Raw genomic sequence first — 25,627 nt, forward strand, 5'->3', positions numbered from 1 at the left:
TTGCATTTATTTTGCGTTAAAATATTAACACACAGAGTATTCGTGTCTGCATATTATGTTAAATTAACACAAAAATTTCTGTGGAATTCTGTCTTTTGAGACATGTTAAATTTAACAGAAATTTTTTCAAATGTGTGAGACCTTGGCGCATTTAATATAACAAGTTCGTTTAGCAATATTACAAATAAATATTTGAGCGATCAACGAGAAGCGTTGATTCCCCAGAGAAAACAGAATTTATGCTCCCGAGAGACCAAAAGACCTTAATGTATTCCGAATGAAATGATCGGCTGGGGAATATTTAAAAAGGATTGTCACGCGTATATATTTTTTGTTACGATAAGAAATATATATATACGACGTTTTAAATATAAATGTATTTCATTTTATGGACGATCATCCCTCCTCGTGACATAATTTAGAATTCCTATTTCCTGGAATTTTATTTGAATAGATAAATAAATTGATACTTTATTTCCGGGTTTTTTTGCTCTTTTACATTCAATAAGAATTATTAATGACTTCTCATTCGAAAAAAGTATGTCTGTGTGTGGATCTATTTTTCAGAGAATATCATATGAACTATTTATAAAAAAATATTATAGAGGAATAATTTTTGTAAAAAGGTTTTATTTTATAAAAAATATTAAATTGCAAATTTAAAAATATTAAAAATAATAATTAAAATATTCTTAAATTTTTAATAAAATACAAAATAATATTATAAATTTTGAAGAGATGATCTATATTTTTTTGCTTTCTCATTTATATATATATATATATATATATATATATGAATATTTAAACAAGGATATGAGTATTTATAAAAAAAAGATTGTACTCGTATGTATTTTTTTACGGTAAAAAAATATGTATATATGGACGTCAAATGCAAGAAATTTTAAATAAATGTTTCATTTTATCGACAATCATAATTTAGAACTCCCATTTCCTGGACTTTATTTGAATAAAAATATATTGATACTTTGTATCTGTTTTTCTTGCTTTTTCACATTCGATAAAGATTATAAATAGCTTCTTGTTCGACAAAAGTATGCCTGGAATTATTTATCAGAAATAATTTATATATTTTTCCTTATTTACTCAAATTTATTGATAAAGAAAGATAAAATATTGAAAAATTGTCTAGCTTTTATCATCAATTTTTTTGCCCAAAAAAACTCTCTTTTGCCCTATTTTCTCTTTCTCTCTTTCATTTCAATTAAAATATAAATTTTCCACACAGAGAGAGAGAAACTCGACTCGATGAAAAATATATTTCTCGGTAAGATTTGAAAGACACATTTCATTTCGCAAAATGAATCGTCGATAAAACGATAAACATGCGCAGGTTAAAGGGAAGCTAGACAGCGACTTTATATTAAAACGGAGAATCGCTGACGCGTTTGATCCTCTTCGCGACCCTGGATGACAAGTCAAGTAAAAAAAAAAAAAAAAGAAAAAACGCATTTTTCTAAATGTCATCAGCGGCGTATAAACGCGACTTATATACGACTCGGTACGCCAAGTACGCGCGTTATTGACCGACCTTATAACTATATCCGCCAGAGAGCACACTCCCATATGCTATGTGGAGTTTCCAGCGAAATACAGCCCTGTCATAATATCGCGTCCTCCGCACCCGTTAACTTTAATGGATGTTAGAAAAGGAGCGTGATAAGCAAAGGGGGCCGAGTATTGTTTCCTGGAAGCCTCCATCCCTCCTAAGCAGCCCGCGCGTAGGCATGAGATGTAAAATATTTATTCACTAACAAGGTACGTAAGCTTAAGCTTCTACATGACATACGTTTCATACGTCACGTAGGAGTCCTTTATATTGTTTCTTTTTTTTTCTTCATAATCTCTGACGTGATCTTCAATTAATTTCAAGCGAGAGGAAGAGATAGAGAGAGAATTTTATATGATTATTTTCTGAAATAAATATATAATTATTATTTATTATATATTATATAAATTATTTACACAATTATTTGAATAATTCTTTGAATTATTTAAATAATTATATAAATTTTATATAATTATATAAATTATTTACACAATTGTTTTAATAATTATTTGAATTATTTAAATAATTATATAAATTTTATATAACTATATACAAACATTGATTTACAGTTGCATTGATAAGTAAATTAAATTTTGTTATAAAATTTTCGCGCCCAAAAAAATATGTCATTAAATTATACCGCCAAAGTATATCTAACAAGTGAAACATTCTAATTATAGCCCGACAGGAGAAGCGAAGGAATTAAGAGCGGACTCGTTAATTAGTTTTCTTGCTGGATCAACTTATCTGATTTACACATTTAATAACCGTCTTTGTTTCTTCAATTAGAAAATTTCATAATTACGTGAGATGCAAATTAATTTTCCCGTGGTAGAGCACTTTTGCGGTTGCAGTAGTAAATGTCATATTTGCGCAGACAGATACGAGTTAGTTACATCTATGAGTTACGCTACTATTATATTATTTATTTTAATGTGCATCATTGATAATTAAAATTCATCGTCGCTAAAAAACTGGAACGTTTTGTCAGATACTGATACATTTTCTATAAAAAATATATAAAAGAATATCATAAACAGTCGGATAGTTTGTTCAAGATTTTTTCTTTGAAATCTCTATTTTGCATTTTAGAGTAAAGATAAATATTATTAAAAAAATATTAAAATTTTGAAAAAAATAGCTGAGAATGTTGAGGCAAAACGTCTGAAAATAATTAATAAATGTTGGTAATATTCGTTTATTTTCTTTATAATTCTATACTTTATTATAACGTAATAATAAAAACATGGAGAAAAATTTGCATGCAAAACATGTATATAACATATCGATTATATTATGTAAAATAAATGTGACAGAGATAGAGAGAAATATCTGTAGAAAATACAAAATGTAAATTAAAATTGCATTATAAATTTACATGATAAAAAAGATTTACAGTATCGTTATAAGTTTGAAAAAGCTGCGTGTGCAATTTATTTTTACTTAAACACTTTGCAATTAAATATTGTTCACAATTAAAGGTTCATTAAACGCTTTCTCGAAGTCCGTCAAGAAATTTACATCTTGTACAGATGCTTCTGTCCACCTCTGCAACATTTATTTTACATAATATAATCGATATATTGTACGCATGTTTTCTCTGCAACTTTTTCTTCGTATTTTTATCATTATATGTTAATAACAAAATGTATGCATAATGTCACCAAAGAAGCGATCATATATTATCAAAATATTTATTGTATATTATATATATATATATATATATATATATATATATTTTTTTTTTAATTTATTTTATATATTTTTCTATATTATATATTTTTTTTATATTTGTTATATTAAAATTTTTATATTTGTTATAATAAATAAATTATAATATATAATATATATATAATTGTATAAAAAATATAATACATAAAAATACATATTTTTATATATTATATATTACATGTTTTTATTTATAACATTTTTTAATACAATTATTATATATATTACATTAATTATTTGCAGACGTTTTCACGCCTCGCGTTCTCAGCTGTTCTCCCAATCCCTCTTTCTATCTCTCCGTCCGCACGATGATCGCCCCCCATTTTCGAGAGCATCCCTCATTGACAATCACTTACCCGAGCGTTTCGTGTTGATGTGGCCGTAGAAGCGGCTGAGGTCGATCGCCATGACGGCGCGCGGAAAGGCGGCGCAGGCCGTCAGGGCGATGCCAAGTGCAACCGCGCCGTTGCAGAATCTCCGTACCATCCTCTCACTTTCTTCGCGAGCGCTCCTGACAGGTGTTTCCTCTTGACGCGACTTCCGCTTTCTCTCGGCGTCCTTGACTTCCTTTTTTTCTCACCAGGATTTCTCTCTCCCCCGAAGAACTCTCTCCTGGACGAACGAAGCGAGGGTGATTGTATCGTATATCCTGTCACCCTACGAGAGAGAGAGAGAGAGAGTGTGTGTGTGTCACTGCTGGTCACTTGCGTGCACCACCAAGGTGTTCGAGCGACTCCTCGGGGAGGATGGAGCTCCCGCGCAAGGTTCCTCGCCCCGAGAGAGGACTCCAGCTAGTGCTAGTGTATACGTGTGATATCCCTATACGCGTGCGGGGATGAATGTCGCTCCCACCACTTTGGTCTCTCCCTTCGCCCTTTCTCTCCACACTCGAGAGAGTCTCTTCTTTCCTCTTCTTTTCCCTCTTTCTTCCGCTCGTTCAAGTTCTCGCCACTTCCTTTTTCTTCTTACGCCCGTAGGAGAAGATATGGGGAGTCCTCTCTACCCCCGTTGGCGCGTGTGACAGTGCATGGGTGCGCAGCCACACTGCGAACGCACCTGCCGTGTGTACGCGTGTCGAGCCGCGGATCTCACCTGAGGGCGAGGGTCACCCTCCTCCAGGGTGACCATGTGGGAAGCCAATCGGCCGCTAGGTTACGCCGGATGCGACCAATCGGAGGGCGCGAGATCGCGACTTCACCCTGGAACACCCACGCTCTCGTTCAGTCGCTCTCATCGATTTCAACCCCTTCGTCGCTCAATGGCGAAGGCTATCTTAAGTAGTGTAAGTCGAGCATATATATTTCTACCTCTTTCTCCTGCGGCTCCGTACGTCGTCCTCTCTCCTTCCCTTTCGTTCGTGAAATTTTTATACACAGTCGGCTCGCCGATATTTCCACCACCTCTTAGCCTCGCGAGGGAACCCAGCAAACACCGATATATAATTGTTACATTGCTATAATAAAACGGAATGTAACAGGTAATATAACGTGTACGTTATATGTAACATCCATGTTAGTTGTAATTTCCCACACATAGATGTAACATTTTAATATAACATATATTACATTGTAGTTATATTGTAATTATATACCAAATAGCACATTGATGTATTGATAAGTCAGTGCTATCTTGGGATATGATGACAATATATAACTACAATGTAATATATGTAATATTAAAAATGTTACATCTATGAGTGGGAAATTAGAACTAACATATACGTTACATGTAACATGCTTGAGTATATAACATTTATATACTGTGTTTGCTGAAAATTGCGTATATTTCTGATGTGCTACTTGATCCGATGCTCCGCAATTCGTTGCTACGTTCCTGTCTCTTCGGATAACTTTCCCATTTTGTCCCAAGGTGCGCTTTTTATGCCGGCGATTAGCGTACACATGTCGGCGCTTGGGGATGATGATATATATGTAACTTCATGGCGAGTCATCCTGAATTGTTTAAAGCCGGATTATTATACCATTATTCCGTAATTATGTCCTGAAATAATACAAGGATATGTGTTACGGTTTCAAATAACGCGAAACTCTTAATTAATGATCTCTCGTCTTGATGATTCTATCGGAAACACGATAGAATTTAATAGTTCGCTTGTAGATGATACATGTATGTATACTTACATCATGATACATCACTGGCGATATCGATTACTTTAACACAAAGAACAAACTTCTAACAGGAGAGGATATATAATTAGTTATTGTATTATACATTAAGGTAATATACAACTGTCAAAAATAATTTGGTGGTTTATATATATGCGTAAACTCAACTTGACGTACAAAAAAATCAATGATCTCACGCAGATATGTAATATAATGTCAGACTTTCGTTTATCAAATAAATAAGACGAGTGATATAAATGTATATAAATAATAGCATTATAATAATAAAATAATAATAAATTATAATAAATCCCAGCAAACACCGATATATCACATTTAATATATATAATTGTATAATTGTTAATATATATAATTGTATACGATATATAATTGTTACATTGCTATAATAAAACGGAATATAACAGGTAATATAACGTGTACGTTACATGTAACATCCATGTTAGTTGTAATTTCCCACTCATAGATGTAGCATTTTAATATAACATATATTACATTGTAGTTATATTGTAATTATATACCAAATAGCACATTGATGTATTGATAAGTCAGTGCTATCTTGGGATAATGACAATATAACTACAATGTAATATATGTAATATTAAAAATGTTACATCTATGAGTGTGGGAAATTACAACTAACATATACGTTACATGTAACATGCTTAAGTATATAACATTTATATATTGTGTTTGCTGGGATATATATATTAAAATTTATATATAAATTTGCATTTAAATGTGATGAAATAAATTTTCAAACGTATGATGCAACATATTTTTTAATTGTTAGAAAGTAATTTCTTTTTTAATTTGAATTTATATATATATATATAATAGGATTTTGTGAAATATAAAAATCTTGATTTATATTGTCTCGTTGTGGTTATGTTAAATACATATTAATTATAAATATAATCTCTATTACCTAATAACCTTACTCTCCTTTTCCTTCCTTTCCTTTCTTATCATTTCTCTTTCTAGATGTTTCTCTCCTTCGTTTCTCTTTCTATTTCTTTCCTTCTTCATTTATTCATCTATATGGTCGAAAAAAAAAGATAATTTCGAGTGCAGCAAAAAATCGATTACTATAAATACCACAAGTTTCATATATGCATTCGTCGTCTCAAATAAAATATCGCTTGAAAAATGAAATTTTCCTGATTCGATATTCTTCGCTTAACCATATAAAGATAGAGCACTATCTCTTTTTCATACGTAAACGCGATTTCGTTAGCCATTTTCTTTCTACCATTTGTTTACTCAATTATTTGTTGCGTATAAGCTGTATAAAGTTGCTCTTACCCAGATTTTGGGATTCAGACGTCGGTTTTTGGAGCAACGCTTCTTCCTTTCAAAACTGATGAAAGGATGAAATAGTGCGCGAAACGGCCGAAAGAGGCGCCGCAGTCTTTCGTGTCATCTGCATGTCCGAACGTGGCGGCGTGTTTCGCTCGGGAATTCATTATCGGAAACCTTGAAAACCCGAAATTATTATCCCTTCACCAAAAACCTGTCGCGGCCGACTTCGAGAGGGATCATTGCCGATAACATCTTCCACAAAGAATCCGCGCCGTTTCGCACGTCTGGAGCGAGTTTCCACGATTTTTTTGTGTTCGAGGTGAAAAAAGCAAATCGCGCGATTTTGAAGTAATAATCGAGGAGAGATCGAGATCATCGAGATGACCGGTCGATGATCTTCCCGTACTTTGCCACGCTCCCGCATGCATCTGCGAAATGTCACTTTGACATTTGGGAGGCGCAGCGGCGCGAGCGAACAGCTGATGATGCGTCTGTGCTTGACGTTTGACGTTTGACGTTTCGCGATGCAATCCGAGATCATGGAGGATTTGAAGTTTAAATTTCTCGGCCTCATCAATAAGCAGGCAAGTCTTCCTTTCCTCGTCAAATGTATTCAGCAGTTGGATCAGGTTATGCTGATGCGACTGTAATTTGACATTTCGCTGCCAAATAATGTCACTTGTCGCTTTTCTCGCTCTTCGCGCGATTTCCTATTTATTTTAAAGGAATAGAGTGATGATTTACGTCATATTTCGAAATTTATGTCATAATATATATGCAACGTACATACATATACATATTACTTGATTGTTTTGTATATTTTAAGAAACTATTATTCATTTAGTTTCATATTATGCATTTTTAATATTATTAGAAGATAAAAGATTAAGGAAAATAAAATTCAATGTAAAAATTACTTCTTTAAATAATAATTCATAATTTTTTTTTTTAGAACACAACTAAAGTGCCGCTTATGGGTTTGAATCCTGATTTGCTTAACCCCCCTGACTCGCAGAAATGTGAGGATCTTCGTTCCGAGGCCGAGCAGTCGACAGAAAGCGAGCCTGTACCAGATCAGGATATATTAGAGTCCATCGAAGATATTTACTTCAACACTGATGGTACTTTTGATCCGTCTCGCTACGAATTAGAAAAATTGCCAACGATATTACATTCCAAGGATATTGAGAGACGTCACAAGAAGCTCAAGCAGCAACAACAAGTTGTCTCAAAGAAAGTGTTACAGCTTATTTTACAAAAACAAAGTTCTTGTAATACAGAATTCGACAAGATTCTGCAGCTGCAGGAACAGCTGCAAGATGTCTTGGAAATCTGTAGAATGGGAAGGGCAGATCTGCAATTGACCAAAAAGCAATTTACGACAGCAAGTTTAGGTATATTAGCTAATTATCAGAGACGACAGGTGGTCGAAGAACTGTTAAATAGTTTGAATACTATAAAGACCCTGGTAAGTTGATTTATATTTTTTAAATATATGTGATCTCTATAAAATTATAAAATTTTAACATTGCATTATAAATGAAATGAGAAGAGAATCTTTTTGCTTACTAATTCTATTTATTATGTTATTAGCAACGTACGGGGGATCGTCTACAGGAACTTCTGAACGAAGGTAATTTTCCCGGAGCTATATCGCTTCTTCTGGAATGCCAGAGCGCTGCTCAGACGTACAAACACTTCCACTGTATCAACGCGTTGAGCGGAAAGCTGCAAGATATCTTGGAGCAAGCGGAAAGGGCCTCAGACAGTACGCTTTTTGAGATGTGCACTAAATTCGACGTCGCCGTGTATTCCTCCATTCAAGAAGCGTACACGTTATTAGGAAAGACCCAGGCTGCCATAGATCAGTTGCACATGCATTTCAGTGTCGTCATTCACAACACCGCGTTCGCTGTTATTCACTCTCACGCGGGAGGCGACGTGAAGAGACAATACAAACAATTGTGTCAGGATGTGCCTCGCGAGAAATATATAATTTGCCTCACGGAGCTGTGCAAATCGCTGTGGACGATACTGAGTTCGTATTATCTAGTTGTAAATTGGCACAACGCGCAGGAGGATAAACCGGAGTGTAAATCTGACGTTAAGAATTTAGAGGAAACCTTCAGCAAACAGTACGTCAAGCAGAAATTGGAGAACAGTATGGCCAGAGTGTGGCACGATGTGGAAATGAAGATATCAGTCTACCTGACAAATGCTGATTTAACAGACATCAAATTTGAACAGTTTGTTCAAGTACTGAGTATAGTAAACAGGTAGGTAAGAGCTGAATAAATGACCATTTCTTATCATTCGCAGTAAGTACAAATAATTTTTGAGATACCTGTCGATTGCAGATTGATGGAGATCGGGGAGGAACTCTGCTTCAAATCGGAGAACTTGCAGGAGTCCATAAGAAAGCAATCCTTGTCTTACTTTTCTCATTATCATGCGTCTCGTTTGGACGAGTTGAGGATATTTTTGGAGAACGACGGCTGGGAATTGTGTCCTGTGAAATCGAACTTCGTGGCCACCCAGTTGCTGGAGTTTCGAAGCTTGAAGCCCTCGCTCAACAACTGCAAGACCTGGAACAGTTTAGACAGCTCGAATTTAAGCGACAGCGACACTTCTACGGGGATCGACTTGCAGAAATACCTGGAGGGCGGCTCGTCGCCATTCACAATAGGGTTGGATGATACCATGGACGAAGATATTTTAGTGAACGATGATGTACGATGTCATTATATATAGGGTGTCCCATAGGAAATTGCTGAAACTAATCAGCTGTCATTTTTTAATGCATACAGTTATTGAGAAAACAAAAATTGTGTTGGAAAGAAGAAAGTCTGCAGTTTTTAATGGATATAAATAAAATGTTTGTATACCAGTTTATTTTATTGAAAAAAAGTAATGAAAAAAGTGCTAATAATCACATATGTAAACTGACGATAAATATTTTCAACAGTGCCAGATTTAATAGCTATTAAAAAGATCGTCAATAACATTAAAAATAATATGTTAGAAAAAGTTTTTACGAGTTTTCGTAAAAGAACAGAATTTTGTACAAATTCAAATAGTGCGCACTTTGAAAATATTTATCATTAGTTTACATATGTAATTATTAGCACTTTTTTCATTACTTTTTTCAATAAAATAATTCTTAATAACTGCATACTGTATGCATTAAGAAATGACAGCTGATTAGTTTCCGCATTTTCCTATGAGACATCCTGTACGTAACACATGTCTTAATACCCCAGATAGCGCAAGTATACGTTATTTTGACGTCACTTTGCTACTTGGGATGCTTTTCAAAATAATGTATTGATGTACCTTTTTTTTTCTCACTTAGGTTAATCTACCTGCGTATTTTTCGGACGAGTCCGACGATGATATTCCGGATGAATTGAAGCATGAATATGTTGATGAATCAGATCATGCTAGAGTTAGCAAAAAGAAGTGCAAACTCAAACAGTCTGGACCGATGGTTACAAATACAACGTTAAGCATACTGAGAGTCTGCGGCAAGTACCTACAAATGTCAAGACTTCTACGATCAATCGCAGTCACCGTCATCCAAAGTATGATACAGTTCTTCGAATTGTGCTTCTACACGGTTCACTTGTTCTTCACATCGGATCTTGTAAGTTTACATTGATTATGATTTTTCATACAATTGTATGACTGGACAATGTAGTTTGAAATACTCTGAATCTCTCTTGTTTGCAGCAAATCAACAGCGATTCCTTGTACAGTCCAAAGTTGAAGTTATCCTTAACACGAATCAGAGAGAGTCTGATCATCTCTGAGAACGACGCGATGGAGGAAAATGGTAATGGGAATTGCGATAAAGTGAGACAACCTCAGCTTTCGTCCATCGTGAATCTGTCGCAGCCCGAGAAGCTTCACGGATTAACAGAACGTATCGTTGCCGTCGAGTCTCTGATCTTCTTGGGACAGCAGTACGAAGGCCTGAGACCTTACTTGGAGCATCTCATCGCCAACAGTCCCCAAAGAGGATTTTTACATCAGTTTTACATGCAAACGATAGCATCCACCGCGGATCTGAGGAAACCGGTTTACATGGCGGTGGCTTCGCAGGCGTTCGACGTCGCGAACATCTTAAACTTGATGAACAAGGTCAACTGGGAAGTGACGGACGTCATGTCTCAACATAGCAATTATATCGATGCACTCATCCAAGTATGTATACCTGTTGAGCAACAAGTCGACTACATATTGTACATATATATTTTATATATATACATTATATACAATGTATTATATATATATTATAATTTAATTGTTTATTTTATATATATATATATATTTATTTATTTTTCTAGGAAATATGCACCTTGAATGAAAGACTCAACGTTATTGGAACGTACATTCCTTTAAATGTAGATGTATGCAATGCGGTATGGGAAAACGTTGCTCACTTGATTACACACACCTTAGTGGAAGGGTAGCAGAATTTTTGTTACCAAATATAATATTGTAAATGAAAGATCCATATTGATGGGAAATGTCCTATTCCAGGTTCTCCAATGCTAAGAAGTGTTCGAATGGCGGCAGAGCTCTGATGCAGCTCGATTTCACGCAGCTAAAGTCCAAATTTGAAAATGTGACATCGTTAAGACCTATGCCGCACAGGGAATATGTCGAATTGTATATTAAAGCGTATTACCTTCCTGAGAATAGCTTTGAAGAATGGATTAAGGAGCACAAGGTATTGAAAATTCGTAATTATTATAAATGCGCGATGCTAAGGTGAATTTTTTTCTCCACATATGATAAATTATATATATAATATATATTATATAATATAAATTATATGTATAATATATATTATATAAATATATATATATATATATATATATAATAAATTTATTATAATATTAAAAATATTAATAAATAAGATAAATTAGATTATAATATATTATTATATAATATTAAATATAATATAAATTAGTATAAATAATAAATTATAAAAAATACTGATGTATAATAATTGTTTTCTAGGAATACTCAGTGAAACATTTAGTCGGATTGATTTCGGCAACATGTCAAAACAATAAAAAAACTCGGCAACGATTGATAGCGCTTGCGGAAGAGCAACGATCCAGTAGATAGCATCCAACTATTTATTACAGATCTGTCCAGGGTTATATCGAGATAGGAAGTATTTGAGATATATTTATCAAATGGGAGAGAAATCGCGCGTTGTTAGTTGTACAGTAGAACGAATTTTTTAAGTATGTTATTGAGAGAAAATGATCTGATGAGATATTCGTGTGTTTGAAATTATTGCATCAAATTTGAGATCTTCGAGTCCGCGATGAAGAATCGAGCGAGCCATATTTTAATATATTTATGAACAGAATATTATGTATATATGTGAATCTCTCACACAGTTCGACAAGAAAGGCTTTTACGATATACTAACTATTAGCTCTAATGTATATATTACAAATATTTTAACACATACATGATATTTTAGAGTCTATATAATTAAACCATGTGGGAATCTGTATTAAAACGCGCGTGTTTGAATGAAATTTAAGCTTATTTTTAATACATTAAATCTCTCGAATGTGAAAACGCGCAAAGATTATATGAATCTCATGTGGATCTATAAGTTTATAATTAGAATATTAACATAGAGTATTAACTAAGAAACTCAATATTGCTACTGATTTTACACTAAAAATGTTTTTACTTATGATCTGTATCTGTGTCATGATTATATTAATTTTAGAGAAAAAAAAATTCAGTTTTTCTTATGTAAAAATATTGCATCAGTGATGTTTTCTTCTATTCATCTATTTTAAGAATTTTCGATTTTACATAGTTTTGTCCTATATTTTTATAAAGAGCCAAAGTACATAAATTAAAAGTATGATGTATAACATTTCCTTTTTTTTGCATATCTTGTATATACCATACATTTCGTATATTAATTTTTTTTATTAATAATATTGTCAAAGCCAAAGTGTAAAATTCGGAAGATAATGTGACTGATGTCTCATTCTACTCACAAATAATCATACTGGCTGTTGAAATAATAAAACCATGACTTTCCACTGAATAATTTTTATAATTTATTTTACTTTACGATTCGTTTTCTTTTTATGTAAACTTTGAGGATACTATAAAGCATATATAAAAAAGAAACAGTAAAATATTTTTATCTTCTCTTTGTATATATCTACGAATTATTATTATCATAAGTAACGAACGTGTGTTTAAATGCATTGTATGTGTGTGTATATATTATATATATATATACACACACCAGAAAATGCACAATTTAAAAAAAATTTTATTATACAAATGATAGTAATATACAAGTACATATATACTTTCTAGCTTCGTCGATCCTCGATTTCGTAAAAATTGCTATTATATTTATATTACATTATATATTTCATATACACACACCATAAACCAAAAAGCTCCTGATGCACCAACAAACTCTTTTGTTCTTTTTTATATTTTTATACATTTATGAATAATTTAATGAAAGTTTCTAAAGTATTGAATTTTGTTTTATAAACGATATTTTGTAATATAATATTTAGAGGCATATGTAATTCACAATGTAACAAACTATAAACTTTATTTAAACGACAGATATAAATAACTGTAAATTAACGGAACTGTATTACTTTTCTTATTCCTGAGTCCTTATTTTTTTTCTAAAAAACAGGTATTTTGTTTTTTAGAAATATTCAATACGATTGTTGCATTAGGAATTCTCTGGTTGATGTGTAATATAGCGTCGTTTCATGTCGTATAATATTATTTCTTATATTCCAAAGCGTTTTTTTTTTTTTACCTTTTTAACAAGCCTAATTTTTTCGTGGCCCCTGATAGGATATATGTATTTATGAAATGTTATTAATTTTAATATAAATGGCAAATCTCTGAATATATTTTAACTAAACGAATATATATATATATATATATATATATATATATATATATATATATATATATATAAAGAATATGTTACTGTATGTTTCTTTAAAAATCTTCAGCGCATCTTCCTCCAAAATGGCAATATATTTTAGGATCTCTATATAACACTGATAATATTAAATTGTCTAAAAATTTTGTAGCAAGCCCCACACACACATACACACATACACACACACATACGCACACACACCTATATTTAAATGCTTATGAATTTTTTTCTATGTATAAAGAGTATAATATCGTAACAAAACTACTTGCTGAACTGAGATTGAGGACTATATGTATACTTTTATAGAATCCGGTGTTGTAATCTTATTTTTATCGTTCTTTTCGCTATTTTTATCTCCGAGAAATCAAGAGATATAAATTTAAATAAAGTTACTACCGGATATAAACTCGTCATGTAACAAGAGATTATATATAGTAATTATTTCTATATGTGAAAAATAGTCTTACATAAACTTTTCTCTAATGCTGCAAGATTCTTGCTATCTTCAGTCTTTAGACTGACATTAATGAAGCAAAATATTCTCTATAATTGTTACTTGGAAGTGAAATTGTTCGTTTATTTCTTCTTCCTTTTCTATTTTTCTTCTGAAACTTTTTCTTTTTGAAAAATGAAATCTTATCTGTGTATTGTTTCCTTGCTCTCTGTCAACATTTTTTATTTTAGTTCTCAAAAATCTTTTCTCGTTTTTTTTCTTTTTTTAGAATGTTAATGCGAACGTGTGGAAAAAAACCATTCGACATAAACTTGGAATATATCAAACATATTTATGTACAAAAAATTTCGTCAATTAATATCGCAACATTACATTTCTTTAATAATGAGAAAGTGGCTCCTGTTAAAGCCAAATGGTAAAACGTAACAATTTATCATACTTGTATTTAAAAGAATATAGATATATATATTTTTTTTATATAGTTAGTACACAATACGTAATGACATTTGCTATTTGAAACATTGTTAAAAAATGCAGAGATGAGGGATGCGATTGTACAAATACATGGCCATAAAGTGTTAATTAATATAGCTAATACATTCTGGAAAAAACAGTCCTTTCGCCTGATTTATATGATTTTTTACACAGAGAATGAAGCTCTCAACTTCGCGTCCAACTTCCTTCTCAAACGAGATACTTAATATTAATGGTACGGATGCTGAGAAAGTTTTATGCAAACTTACGTTTGAAAAAACGTCTCCAGTCAACAAAAAAAAAAAAGAGAGATACAATTATTTCGTATAACTAAAATGTTTCTCTATAAACAGTCTAAGTCGCTAACGTACCGTGGAATGTGTAAACAAGATGTAAATGTCAAAATTTTTTGACGATAATAATTAATCGCTATAATTTACTCGAAAACTCAAATTTGATTCAATAATTAATTATATAAACACTTTGAACACTTGTAAACTTGTATGAATTCATTTATGAATCTGAAATATGTTATTTCTTACTAATCTTAACGCTACAGATTATACTATGAGAAATGAAACAGTCACAGAAACACTTATCTCATTCGTAAAATGCCGTTTAATGGTCTGATTGTTGCGACCTAATACTATATTATGCTTTATTATCTGATACTCACTTAAACGGTAAAAAATATTGGCAGATTCAATGTGTTGTTACGCTCTTTTTGTAACATTATTATTTTTCCTATTTCTTTGTTTTTGGTTTTTGAGCTCACAATATCAGTAAACCGATAACTCCATGTTGCACTACATTTTTTTTCAATATATTATACTTGTGCGTTATTAATAAGAACGCCGGTGATACATTAGACACATTTCTTTGCATTTTTCAAATAAAATATCATTTTTAAAAAATCATCTATATCCAGCGTTATCGAGACAAACGTAAAGGAAAAAAGTGAGAATTAAAATGTCATTTTTATCAAGTTGGAAGACATATGTCACCAAAAATCAATGAATTACGAGCATTTTTTCGGCACAAAAGATATAAATAAGCGACAGATGTTCACTCTAATGAAATAAATTTCGCTGCGCTATATAAAAGTCTCGACATTAGGTGCTGCAAATTTACTCACGTATTATATTCACGGACTATGTGTGTACGAATATTATATAATACATATTAGACGATAGCATTTTGACAACAAGATATTGCAAAGTCAAAAATCTACTTGTAATCTGTCAAAAACTCGAGGTGCTCTCAGTTTTTCGAGAAAACTCAAATTTCCCCTCGAATAACAATTATATAGATATTAGATAAAATCCTCCGCACAAAGGTAAGTTATACAGTATACTAATCCTTGTGAATCCGTGAACCCTTTAATATCATAACTAGATCTTTTTTTCATGTAACTTTTTTGTAACTTGTACAACTTATACGAAACACTTGTGTGAATATGTTACAGAGCGATGTCAAACCCTATTCAGTATATCATTATCTCCATGGACTGGGATAAATAGCTAGTAATAAAAGGTCACGTCCCTTGGTACCTCAATAAATTACTATTCACCTAGTATCGATATTATTGGAACACACCATTAATAGTTGTCTTTATATTGTTTTTCTCTTTCGCTTTTGCACCTGCAATAACTTTGCTCGTGAAAAAGATCTCGTCAAACCTATCATTGTCAGTTGTTTGTCTTGACAGAAGCCTCCACATGACAAATTAAAATAAAAATACAAAGCAAACGTGTATTCTCCATATATATATATATATATATATATATATATATACATATATATATATATATATATATATATATATATATATATATGCTAATTTGTGAAAAATAAATATTTGCTCATAATTTATGATTACTGGTTAACCACGTAAGGCCTTCATAAAGCCCATCTCCTGTTGTGGCACAAGATGGCTGAACGTACCAATTTCTATCTCGTATCCTAGTTAATCCCAATTTTTCTTGTATTTCATGCGGTTTCATTGCTAGATAAACAAGTACAAAGACAAAAGTTATATGTAGAAACCATATAAGTGTCTTATCAAACATCTTAAAAGTAGCAAACTGACGTCAAAATGACATATGCTTGCTACCTGGGCTTGGATACATATCACTATCAAAAAATAAATAGATATGTTTATATAATTGCTCTGCAATGTCACTCACCATCAGGAAGATCTTGTTTATTAGCGAAAATTAAGATAATCGCATCACGCATTTCTCTATCGTTTATGATTCGATGAAGTTCCTGGCGGGCTTCGTCGATTCTATCCCGATCTGCACAATCTACTACAAAAATAAGTCCTTGCGTCCCAGTGTAATAATGACGCCATAACGGACGTATTTTATCTTGGCCACCCACATCCTAAACACAAAGGAATAGATAATTTTAGTGATTTTTAATTAAGAGATTAAAAGTAACTTTATAAATAATTTCCTAATTTTTGTAGATGACTAAACAGGAAAATTTCAGACTTACCCATACATTAAATTTAACATTCTTATAGGTAACTGTTTCTACATTGAATCCTACAGTTGGTATAGTTGTCACAGACTGTCCTAGTTTAAGTTTATACAATATTGCTGATATAATTTTGTTAAGGAAAACAGATTTGTACAGAAAAGACATCATATGCATTATTATATAATACACGATACATGACAAACCATTTTGCTTACAATGGTTTAAATTACATAAGAGTTTTGAATAGCGCAAAGGTAGAAAAGAGATGAAACAAAGCAAAAATAGCATGTCACATTAAAGAATACAATTGCGTTTACGTAAAAGGATACTAGTTTTTCCTGCAGCGTCCAGTCCTAACATGAGAATACGCATCTCCTTGTTGCCAAAGATCTTTGACAACAACTTGCCCATTTTGCCAGCTGCGTTCTAGGCACCCGGCACCTGTGTTTCACAAAATGCAAAGGCTCACATCCGTTCCGATGAAAATCTCAAGACCCTATCAAACCTGGCTGACGATCTGTCAAATCTCAGGCACAAAAGTTAACATGATAAAATTCGTTCAGCCAGTTAAATTATTACAAACAAATGCATCTCGTGCAACGCAATTTTCCTTAAATCAGGATGATGCCAATAAAGTTGTGTGTGCCTGTGTGTGTGTGTGTGTACGTGCACATATATAGACAAGTATATACACGTTTCTAACGCATCGAATGCAACAATAATGTCAATGAATTATCAAGTGCTGCAGATCTCGAGATTCCAGAAGCCGGCGCGAACCGGTTAGCGGGAACAAAAAAAGCCGCCTCCTCGCGTAATCGTGTCAACGAAGCTTGACGGAAATGAAATAGACACGCACACACATACAGGCAAACGCACGCAACGTGTATACCCATCCTTTTAAAGCCTACGTTTAAATCCCACGCCTTATCGCCATATCCTTATCAGCGTTTTAAGAGAGATGGCACCGATTGACAGATTTACCTCTCGCAGATTAGAATATCTTTAAGCCTCCGCTACGAATCCCTCATCGCGATATCGGAAGCGGGGAACGACTTGCGGTTAAACGCGGATAAACACGGAGAGTGAGAGAGAGGGAAAGAGGGAGAGAGAGAGACAGACGAGATCGTGTCAGGCGGTCAATCACTTCCCTTTTATAACCTATCTCTCTTTGCGCGCGCGAACATTTATCGGCCGCCGAATATATACATGTATATATTATATATAATATATATATGTGTATATGTATATATATATATATATATATATAAAATGTATACAGGGTGTAGTCCTGCGGTCGTTCGTTTTTAGCTGCACTCTCCGCGTTCAAAATAGATCTCCGCGAACCGTTTCAGTTGCACTCTCCCCCTCTTTCATTCTTTCTCCCTCTCTCCTGTCAAATTCCTCCTGTCAAATTCCTCCTGTCAAATTTCAGAGAATCGAAAAAAAAGGAGAAAAAAATTGATTTAATTAATTCGGTCAATTCTTTGCACTTTTTGACAATTTAAAATTAAATTGAAGATATATTTTTGGGGAGAAAATGTGGGAAGTAAAAAAAGGGCAGATGGTGCAAGAGAAACGGACAAATATATATATATATATATATTTATACGCTCTCTCGTTGGAGAATTAAAGAAGCAACGGAAAAAATAATAAAGTAGAAATGTTGAAATTTTTCAAGAATTTTTCTCTTACATTTTTTTCAAAAATATTTAAATCGAAGGAATAATTCTCTTCGACGGTTTTTTAAATAGGTGCAACTTTTTGATAAAAAGTGCAACTTTTCACTAAAAAGTGCAACTAAAACAAATCCTGTGTTTGAGAAAATGTATACCGAAGTAGCAAACTGACTAAAAATAATAATAAAGTAGAGATGTTAAAATTTTTCAAGAAGAATTTTTCTCTTACTTTTTTTCAAAAATATTTAAATCGAAGAAATTCTGTTCGACGGTTTTTTAAATAGGTGCAACTTTTCACTAAAAAGTGCTACTAAAACAAATTCTGTGTTTGAGAAAATATATACCGAAGTAGCAAACTGACATAAATAACGTCGTTAAATGTCAAATAACGTCATTAACTGTCAAATGACGTCATTAAACGTCAAAATGAGATATGCTCGCTGAATAGTTGGGTGATTTTAAATACGGGAAGTATACGAGAACTCTCCAACAGAACGCGATTAGAAAGAAATGAGAGAGAGGGCAAAAAAGTGCAGAAGACGCGAGAGAAACGGGCAGATAAATTCCTGTGCGCGAAAATAAGGCGTGTTCGCGTGTAGGCGACAATGTCAAACCAAAGTTCTGATCGCAAAATCCGCTGATATCAGCGAAAAATCCGTCGAAATGGATTTTCGCGGAAAAAAGAGAAGGAATTCTCCAAGACGATGTCGTTGTCCGCTGACGGAAGAGGGCAGAGTGCGCGCGCGCGGATGACAACTGACAACTCACCGAGAAACATCTACGGAGCAGAGCGAGTACTTCGCTGCTGACACATCACAACATCGATGCGCGTAGCCGGACGTCGTCGTCGTAGAAGAGGTCTCGTCCTGGCATCGCGCGCACGTGGAGGCCGCTTATTTCCTCGCCGCCGCGACGACGATCGTCATCGTCACAGACTCGCGGAAGTATCGTGGGAGCGCGGGCGAGCGCTCGCGCCATCTAGCGGCGCCGCCGGGAATCACTGGACGCGCCGAAACTGGCGGTAGGTATCGCGGGTCTCTGCAGTTCAATCGCAATTTTTTTCTCGCGTTCGGCAATAATAAACGAGTATCTGCGAGTATCCGAGAAATTTATTTAAATGTCAAAACTGTGTCGAAACTTTTCTCCGTCCCGAGATAAAATGTAAGAGTCGCTTTTTATATATTCAGAAAAATTTATTTATTAAAATATAAAGAGTAATAAATAAAAACGTAGATATTTGAGAATATATTATTTATTAAATCACAACGTTTAGACCCTTCTTTGAGTCTTTATCAAGTGATTTGTGAAAATAAAAATAAAATTATAATTTTATTTTTATTTTCACAAATTATTTGATAAGGACTCAAAGAAGGGTCGAAACGTTGTGATTTAATAAATAATATTTGCCAGTATGGTCGAGAGAAGAGTTTTACTTTTATAAAGAAGTAATGTAATTATTTTACTGCATAAAATTTAAAATAAAATATTCGATTTGCTTTTAATTTTTAACAAAAAGAGGGGAAAATGTAAAAAAGTAAAAAAATGTAAAATGCAGCAAGATTTATACATTACATAAAAGTAAAAATCAAATAAACTAAAAAAGTAAAAAAAAAATATATATGTATATATATATATATAATTAAAAGACAATTAATTATATAATTATACTGCACAAATGTATCTTTAATTATTCTTTCCATACTTTAAGTGTGTTTTAAAAAAGCATACAAATTATATGTTTGAGCAAATATTATGATTTTATTGGCACAACAATTAATAATACTCGTATTATCTTACAACATTGTATCATGGTGACAGTATATCACTCGCTTATCAGAGTTTCCTTTTCCAAAGATTAAAATCGATGTATAACTGCGAACATATATAAGAACATGATGATGAAGATATATATATATATATATTGAAAAATTATTTAAAAATATAACAATAATAAAATATATAAAAATAACGTATAAAAAATTATATTTCAACTTTTATTGCTTATTTTATATAATAAAATAAATTAATTTTTACATAAAAAGTGACATTCAGTTTTTCTCTTAAAAATTGAAAATATTCTTTAATTATTTTAAATATAGAAAGAGTGTAAAGAGAGAGAAAAGAGAGAAAGATAAACAGAAAAAATAAACTCTTTTATCATTATTAATTGCATTATAATTATTTATACATTCAATATACACTCATCCATTCTGTTGTTTTTTATTATCAGCAAACGTATTTAAATATATTATTCAGAACAAAATACGAAATTTAGGCATTTTTATTTTTTTATATAATTAAAAATATATGTAGAAAATATTCTATATATATATATATATATATATATATATATATATATATATATAAATCTTTTTATATATGTCAATAATTATATTTTATTTACAAATCTTTATCAAATATGTAAATGACAAAATCGCGATATAGAAAAGCGCATTCCAGAGTTGCTCCCATATAATCAAGGTCATTCATCATTCCCTCTCTCTCTCGTTCACCTTTCACCTTTCGCGCTTGCCGGCGCGGCCGGAAATTTTACACGTGTTTATTAAGTATAAGCAATTTATGACAGCGGCTTATCCGGGCAATAATTTCACAAAAGCGCCTCTTATCAGGATCACGAGCATACAAATATATATTCATCTCTTTTGTTCAGCTTCGACAATCGGGAGGAAGACGAGAGAAACAATAACAGGTTATCCGCCAGTTCATCGTTGCATCGAAGAAGAGAGAGGGAGAGAGAAAGAGAGATGACTTTCCTCCCGACAGCCATGGACGGCATCGGCGACGAAGAAAAGGAGAATTACGGGTGTAGAGAGGCCCCGGCCGAACGGGAGGGGTCGATAAGAGAAATCGAATCCGGCTACGTGGACTCGTGAAAGTGAAGGTGAACGTCGACGCCGCCCGGCTGCCGCTTTACCTGTCAGACAGGTGGGCCGATGCTCGCATACCTGTTGCTCCGCTTACCTGGTCTCCTCAACGCGATTTCTGTCCCTCGACAACTGCGAAATTGCGGAGAGAACGGTAAACGCGACGCGCGATAAGCGGATACTGTATTATTCGACAAGCTGTCAAAAACAGCTGACAAGTGTCAAAAGGGGCCGGACGACGAGTATGGAGGCTCTAAAGAGGAAACTGGACGAGCACGAGCAGGGACATCTCCTGAGATTTTGGGAGGAGCTCACCGATGAGGATAGGAACCAGCTGGAGAACGATGTGCAGGAATTGGATCTGCAAGAGACCACTGCGTACTTCAAAAGAGCTGTGGAATCCTCCCAGTGTGTCGCTCAGGGTAAGCTGGATGACAAGGTGCAGCCCATCGATGAGGGAAAAATTGCCTCTGTCAGGACCTCGACCAAGGAGGAACTGGGGAGGTACGAGGACCTTGGTCTGACGGAGGTTGCTGAGGGTCGTGTCGCTGTGTTACTGATGGCAGGTGGCCAGGGCACGCGTCTAGGGGTGACCTATCCCAAGGGGATGTTCGACGTTGACCTGCCATCCCATAAGACTCTCTTCCAGCTGCAAGCGGAGAGGATACTTCGCTTGCAGAACATGGCAGAGCAACGTTGTGGAGTACGTGGAGAGATAACTTGGTGCGTAGTCAAAAAAATAATATATTAATAATATATATATAATAGTATATTGTATAGTATGTAGTATAATATATAATAGTATATTGTAAGAAAAAGAAGCTGAATGTCTAAGTTTTATCCTCTTTCTCTTTCTCTTCAGGTACATCCTTACCAGTGACGCTACTCATGAAGCTACCGTGGCGTATCTGAGCCAGCACGAATATTTTGGTTTGAAAGAAAGAAACGTCCGAGCCTTCAAGCAAGGTATGCTACCGTGTTTCACCCTGGATGGGAAGATCATTTTGGACGCCAAGCATCGGGTCTCCAAAGCACCGGACGGCAACGGAGGATTGTATCGCGCGTTGAAGAACCACAGGATACTGGACGACATGGTTAAGCGTGGTATCCGGAGCATTCACGCGCACTCTGTGGACAACATCTTGGTGAAAGTAGCGGATCCTATATTTATAGGATACTGCTTGCTCTTCGAAACGGATTGCGGAGTTAAAGTTATTGAAAAATCCTCACCCTCCGAAGCTGTTGGCGTAGTTTGCAAGGCATGCACACTTTTTTTGTTATAGATTAAGTAGACTATATCAAGGAGTCCCAGAAAATTGCTGAAACTAATCATTTTTTAATGCAGTTATTGAGAAAATAAAAAATCTGTTGGAAAGAGGAAAATCTGCAGTTTTTAATAGATATAAATCAAATGCTAGTATATCTGTTTATTTTATTGATAAAAAGTAATGAAAAAAATGCTAATAACCACATAAAATTACATAAACTAATGATAAATATTTTCACCATTGCCAGATTTAATAGCAGCTATTAAAATAATCGTCAATAACATTAAAAATGACATGTTAGAAAACGTTTTCGTAAAAGAACAGAATTTTTCACAAATTCAAATGGTGTGCACTTTGAAAATATTTATCATTAATTTACATATGTGATTATTAGCACTTTTTTCATTACTTTTTTTTTAATAAAATAAACTAGTATATATACAAACATTTTATTTATATTTAAAACTGTAGACTTTCCTCTTTTCAACATAATTTTTGTTTTCTCAATAACTGCATGCATTAAAAATGACACATTAGTTTTAGCAATTTTCTATAGGACACCCTGTACATATAAATGACTTATGTCTAGAATCTAAAAGGACCTGTACCAAATACGTAGAATTTGGACTTTCGGTGGAACTGGCTGGTCTTTTCATATGTTGTAGCTTACGCAACAACTTGCAAAGTCCTTTTTCGTGTTTGACTGGCTGTAAATCTGTAACCATCTATTATTTAGTTTTGAACCTATTACATTTTTTGTTCAACAAGTCATAAATTACAACATGTGAGAAAATCAGTTGATTTTATCTAGGATTTTATCTATGTTGTAGCTTACGATCTGCTGAACAAAAAATATAATGGGCTCAAAGTTATTACATCTTTTGTTCAGCAGGACATAAACTACAACATATGAAAAAAAGCCTAAAAATCCTATGTACTTGATGCAGGATCCGGAAATGAAATCTAAAAAAGAAAATATAAAACTTCTCTCGATCAATGTAGGTGGAGGATCATTATCAGGTGGTGGAGTACAGCGAGATAACAAAGGGGACCGCGGAACTCCGTCACGAGAACGGACAACTGGTGTACAACGCCGCCAACATATGCAATCACTACTTCACGGTTGACTTTCTGAAGGACATCGCGTACTCTCACGAAAAGGACCTGATTCTCCACGCGGCGAAGAAGAAGATTCCTTATGTCAACGACGATGGGGAGAGGATCACGCCGAAGGTCCCGAACGGTATTAAGATAGAGAAATTCGTGTTCGACGTGTTTCCCTACGCGAGGAACTTCGCGGTCTGGCAGGGGACTCGTGAGGAGGAGTTCAGCCCGTTGAAGAACTGCGATTCCGCCGGTCAGGATTGCTCGAGCACCGCTCGCACCGATCTGCTCAGTTTGCATAGGAAGTGGCTGCTGGATGCAGGCGCGAAGGACGTCGGCGACGACGTCGAGGTCTCTCCTCTGCTCTCGTACGCGGGGGAGAATCTGCGTCACGTCGCGAACGATCAGTCTTTCGCAGGGCCGAACGTTGTTGAATGATCAAAGTACGAAATGAAGAAGATTCGATGATGAGCCTACGGCCTATGCTGAAGCTCCTGGGTCCTTGTTTAAATTGTTAGATTGTGTCAGAGAAAGCACACGCTGAAAATTCTTAGATGTCATGTTTAAATGAAAAGATATTTCGATGAAACTCTATTTCAGATGGCTTTGGCGCACTTTTAAAATATTTTTTGAGAATTATTCTTTTCCCTTGACAGTAAAACATTTTTAGTGTGTATTTTCTCGCCTCTGACGTCATAATTTCAACATGATCGGCGAGGAGCCAGAAGCCTTAATGAATTAAATCTCGGAAAACACAATATTGACATTTACATTCCTGTGATGAAGTAAGATTATAAAAATGTAAGTAATATCGATTTTTATAATAATTGTATTTTGTAACGATGACTTCGAGATCTATATACTATTTAGAAGCTTTCAAAATTGATTATTCAGAGAGATAAAAGAAGAAGACATGTAAAGTTTATAAACATGATATTAACTGTGCATCGAATTTTTTCGGCTAATATAAATTGAAATATAATATATATAATTTGGTGATAATCTCACAATATTGTAAGTGTTAAAAAAAAAAAAATATATATATATATATACATATATATATATATAATCATTTTTATATGCTGTTATGTTAAATAAAAATAAATATACAAAAGTTTTTAATTATTAGCAAATATATAAATAAATAACAAATATTTTGAAAATATAAAAAACTATGTCTTTTCATCCAAAGAACTGGGTGGAACCATTATTTAATAAATAAAAATATTCAGATTAAATAATAGAAGTCGTCATAATAAATGAAAAAATGTAGAATATCTAAGCGCAATGTGATTTGAAAATCATATAGTTTCCAATAATCATATTTTAAATAGCAAAGAAATTTCTATGTTTCGGAAAAGAAATATTTTATAAATTGTAAAAATGTAAAATGCGTTCGAAAATATAATTATACAATAGCGAAGAAGTATCCTGTATCGTTTTTAAGAATTTTTTTGTACAGAGGAATTAAAAACGCGCGTTTTCATAATTTAAACGTTATTTTTTATCAAAATAACATATACGTACCTTTTCACAAACACAAGGTCGTTTTCGTATGTTCACAAGTT

The 25,627-nt window shown here is 33.5% G+C and overlaps 4 protein-coding genes across 8 annotated transcripts in view; 2 read left to right on the forward strand and 2 right to left on the reverse strand.

Annotated features, from left to right (window-relative positions):
- LOC114944611 (IDLSRF-like peptide) overlaps positions 1-7,136 on the reverse strand; it is a 19,438-nt gene extending 12,302 nt beyond the window's left edge. The window contains exons 1-5 of the mRNA XM_029320604.2: positions 6,745-7,136; positions 6,368-6,476; positions 5,056-5,296; positions 4,603-4,748; positions 3,652-4,494 (exon numbers count right to left, since the gene is read on the reverse strand). Of these exons, the coding sequence (XP_029176437.1) occupies positions 3,652-3,781 (130 nt within the window). The 5' untranslated portion in view covers positions 3,782-4,494; positions 4,603-4,748; positions 5,056-5,296; positions 6,368-6,476; positions 6,745-7,136. The remainder of the gene's footprint in view (positions 1-3,651; positions 4,495-4,602; positions 4,749-5,055; positions 5,297-6,367; positions 6,477-6,744) is intronic.
- Vps50 (vacuolar protein sorting 50) lies at positions 6,423-16,293 on the forward strand. 2 transcript variants are annotated; one of them, XM_029320602.2, is made up of 9 exons: positions 6,423-7,325; positions 7,694-8,209; positions 8,335-9,017; positions 9,099-9,471; positions 10,094-10,384; positions 10,471-10,944; positions 11,088-11,209; positions 11,284-11,473; positions 11,767-16,293. In XM_029320602.2, the coding sequence occupies exons 1-9, from the start codon at positions 7,266-7,268 to the stop codon at positions 11,875-11,877; spliced, it is 2,820 nt and encodes a 939-aa protein (XP_029176435.2). In that variant the 5' UTR covers positions 6,423-7,265; the 3' UTR covers positions 11,878-16,293. The 2 variants fall into 2 exon arrangements, with proteins under 2 accessions (XP_029176435.2, XP_029176436.2); XM_029320603.2 differs by lacking the exon at positions 6,423-7,325 and adding an exon at positions 7,464-7,523.
- Arf51F (ADP-ribosylation factor 6) lies at positions 13,454-19,756 on the reverse strand. 3 transcript variants are annotated; one of them, XM_029320542.2, is made up of 5 exons: positions 19,571-19,756; positions 17,456-17,567; positions 17,142-17,245; positions 16,829-17,027; positions 13,454-16,647 (listed from the first exon to the last, which is right to left on the reverse strand). In XM_029320542.2, exons 2-5 carry the CDS (start codon positions 17,535-17,537, stop codon positions 16,505-16,507), a joined length of 528 nt encoding a protein of 175 aa, XP_029176375.1. In that variant the 5' UTR covers positions 17,538-17,567; positions 19,571-19,756; the 3' UTR covers positions 13,454-16,504. The 3 variants fall into 3 exon arrangements, with proteins under 3 accessions (XP_029176375.1, XP_029176374.1, XP_029176376.1); XM_029320541.2 differs by lacking the exon at positions 19,571-19,756 and adding an exon at positions 18,108-18,475; XM_029320543.2 differs by lacking the exon at positions 19,571-19,756 and adding an exon at positions 18,035-18,475.
- mmy (UDP-N-acetylglucosamine pyrophosphorylase mmy) lies at positions 19,345-25,554 on the forward strand. 2 transcript variants are annotated; one of them, XM_085485763.1, is made up of 4 exons: positions 19,345-19,823; positions 21,474-22,410; positions 22,550-22,946; positions 23,958-25,554. In XM_085485763.1, the coding sequence occupies exons 2-4, from the start codon at positions 21,932-21,934 to the stop codon at positions 24,495-24,497; spliced, it is 1,416 nt and encodes a 471-aa protein (XP_085341889.1). In that variant the 5' UTR covers positions 19,345-19,823; positions 21,474-21,931; the 3' UTR covers positions 24,498-25,554. The 2 variants fall into 2 exon arrangements, with proteins under 2 accessions (XP_085341889.1, XP_085341890.1); XM_085485764.1 differs by lacking the exon at positions 19,345-19,823 and adding an exon at positions 21,330-21,369.
- Positions 25,555-25,627: the final 73 nt, after the last annotated feature.

Source organism: Nylanderia fulva, unplaced genomic scaffold, assembly GCF_048542155.1.
Source record: "Nylanderia fulva isolate GAGA-0341 unplaced genomic scaffold, ASM4854215v1 Scaffold39, whole genome shotgun sequence".
NCBI classification, from domain to species: Eukaryota; Metazoa; Arthropoda; class Insecta; order Hymenoptera; family Formicidae; genus Nylanderia; species Nylanderia fulva.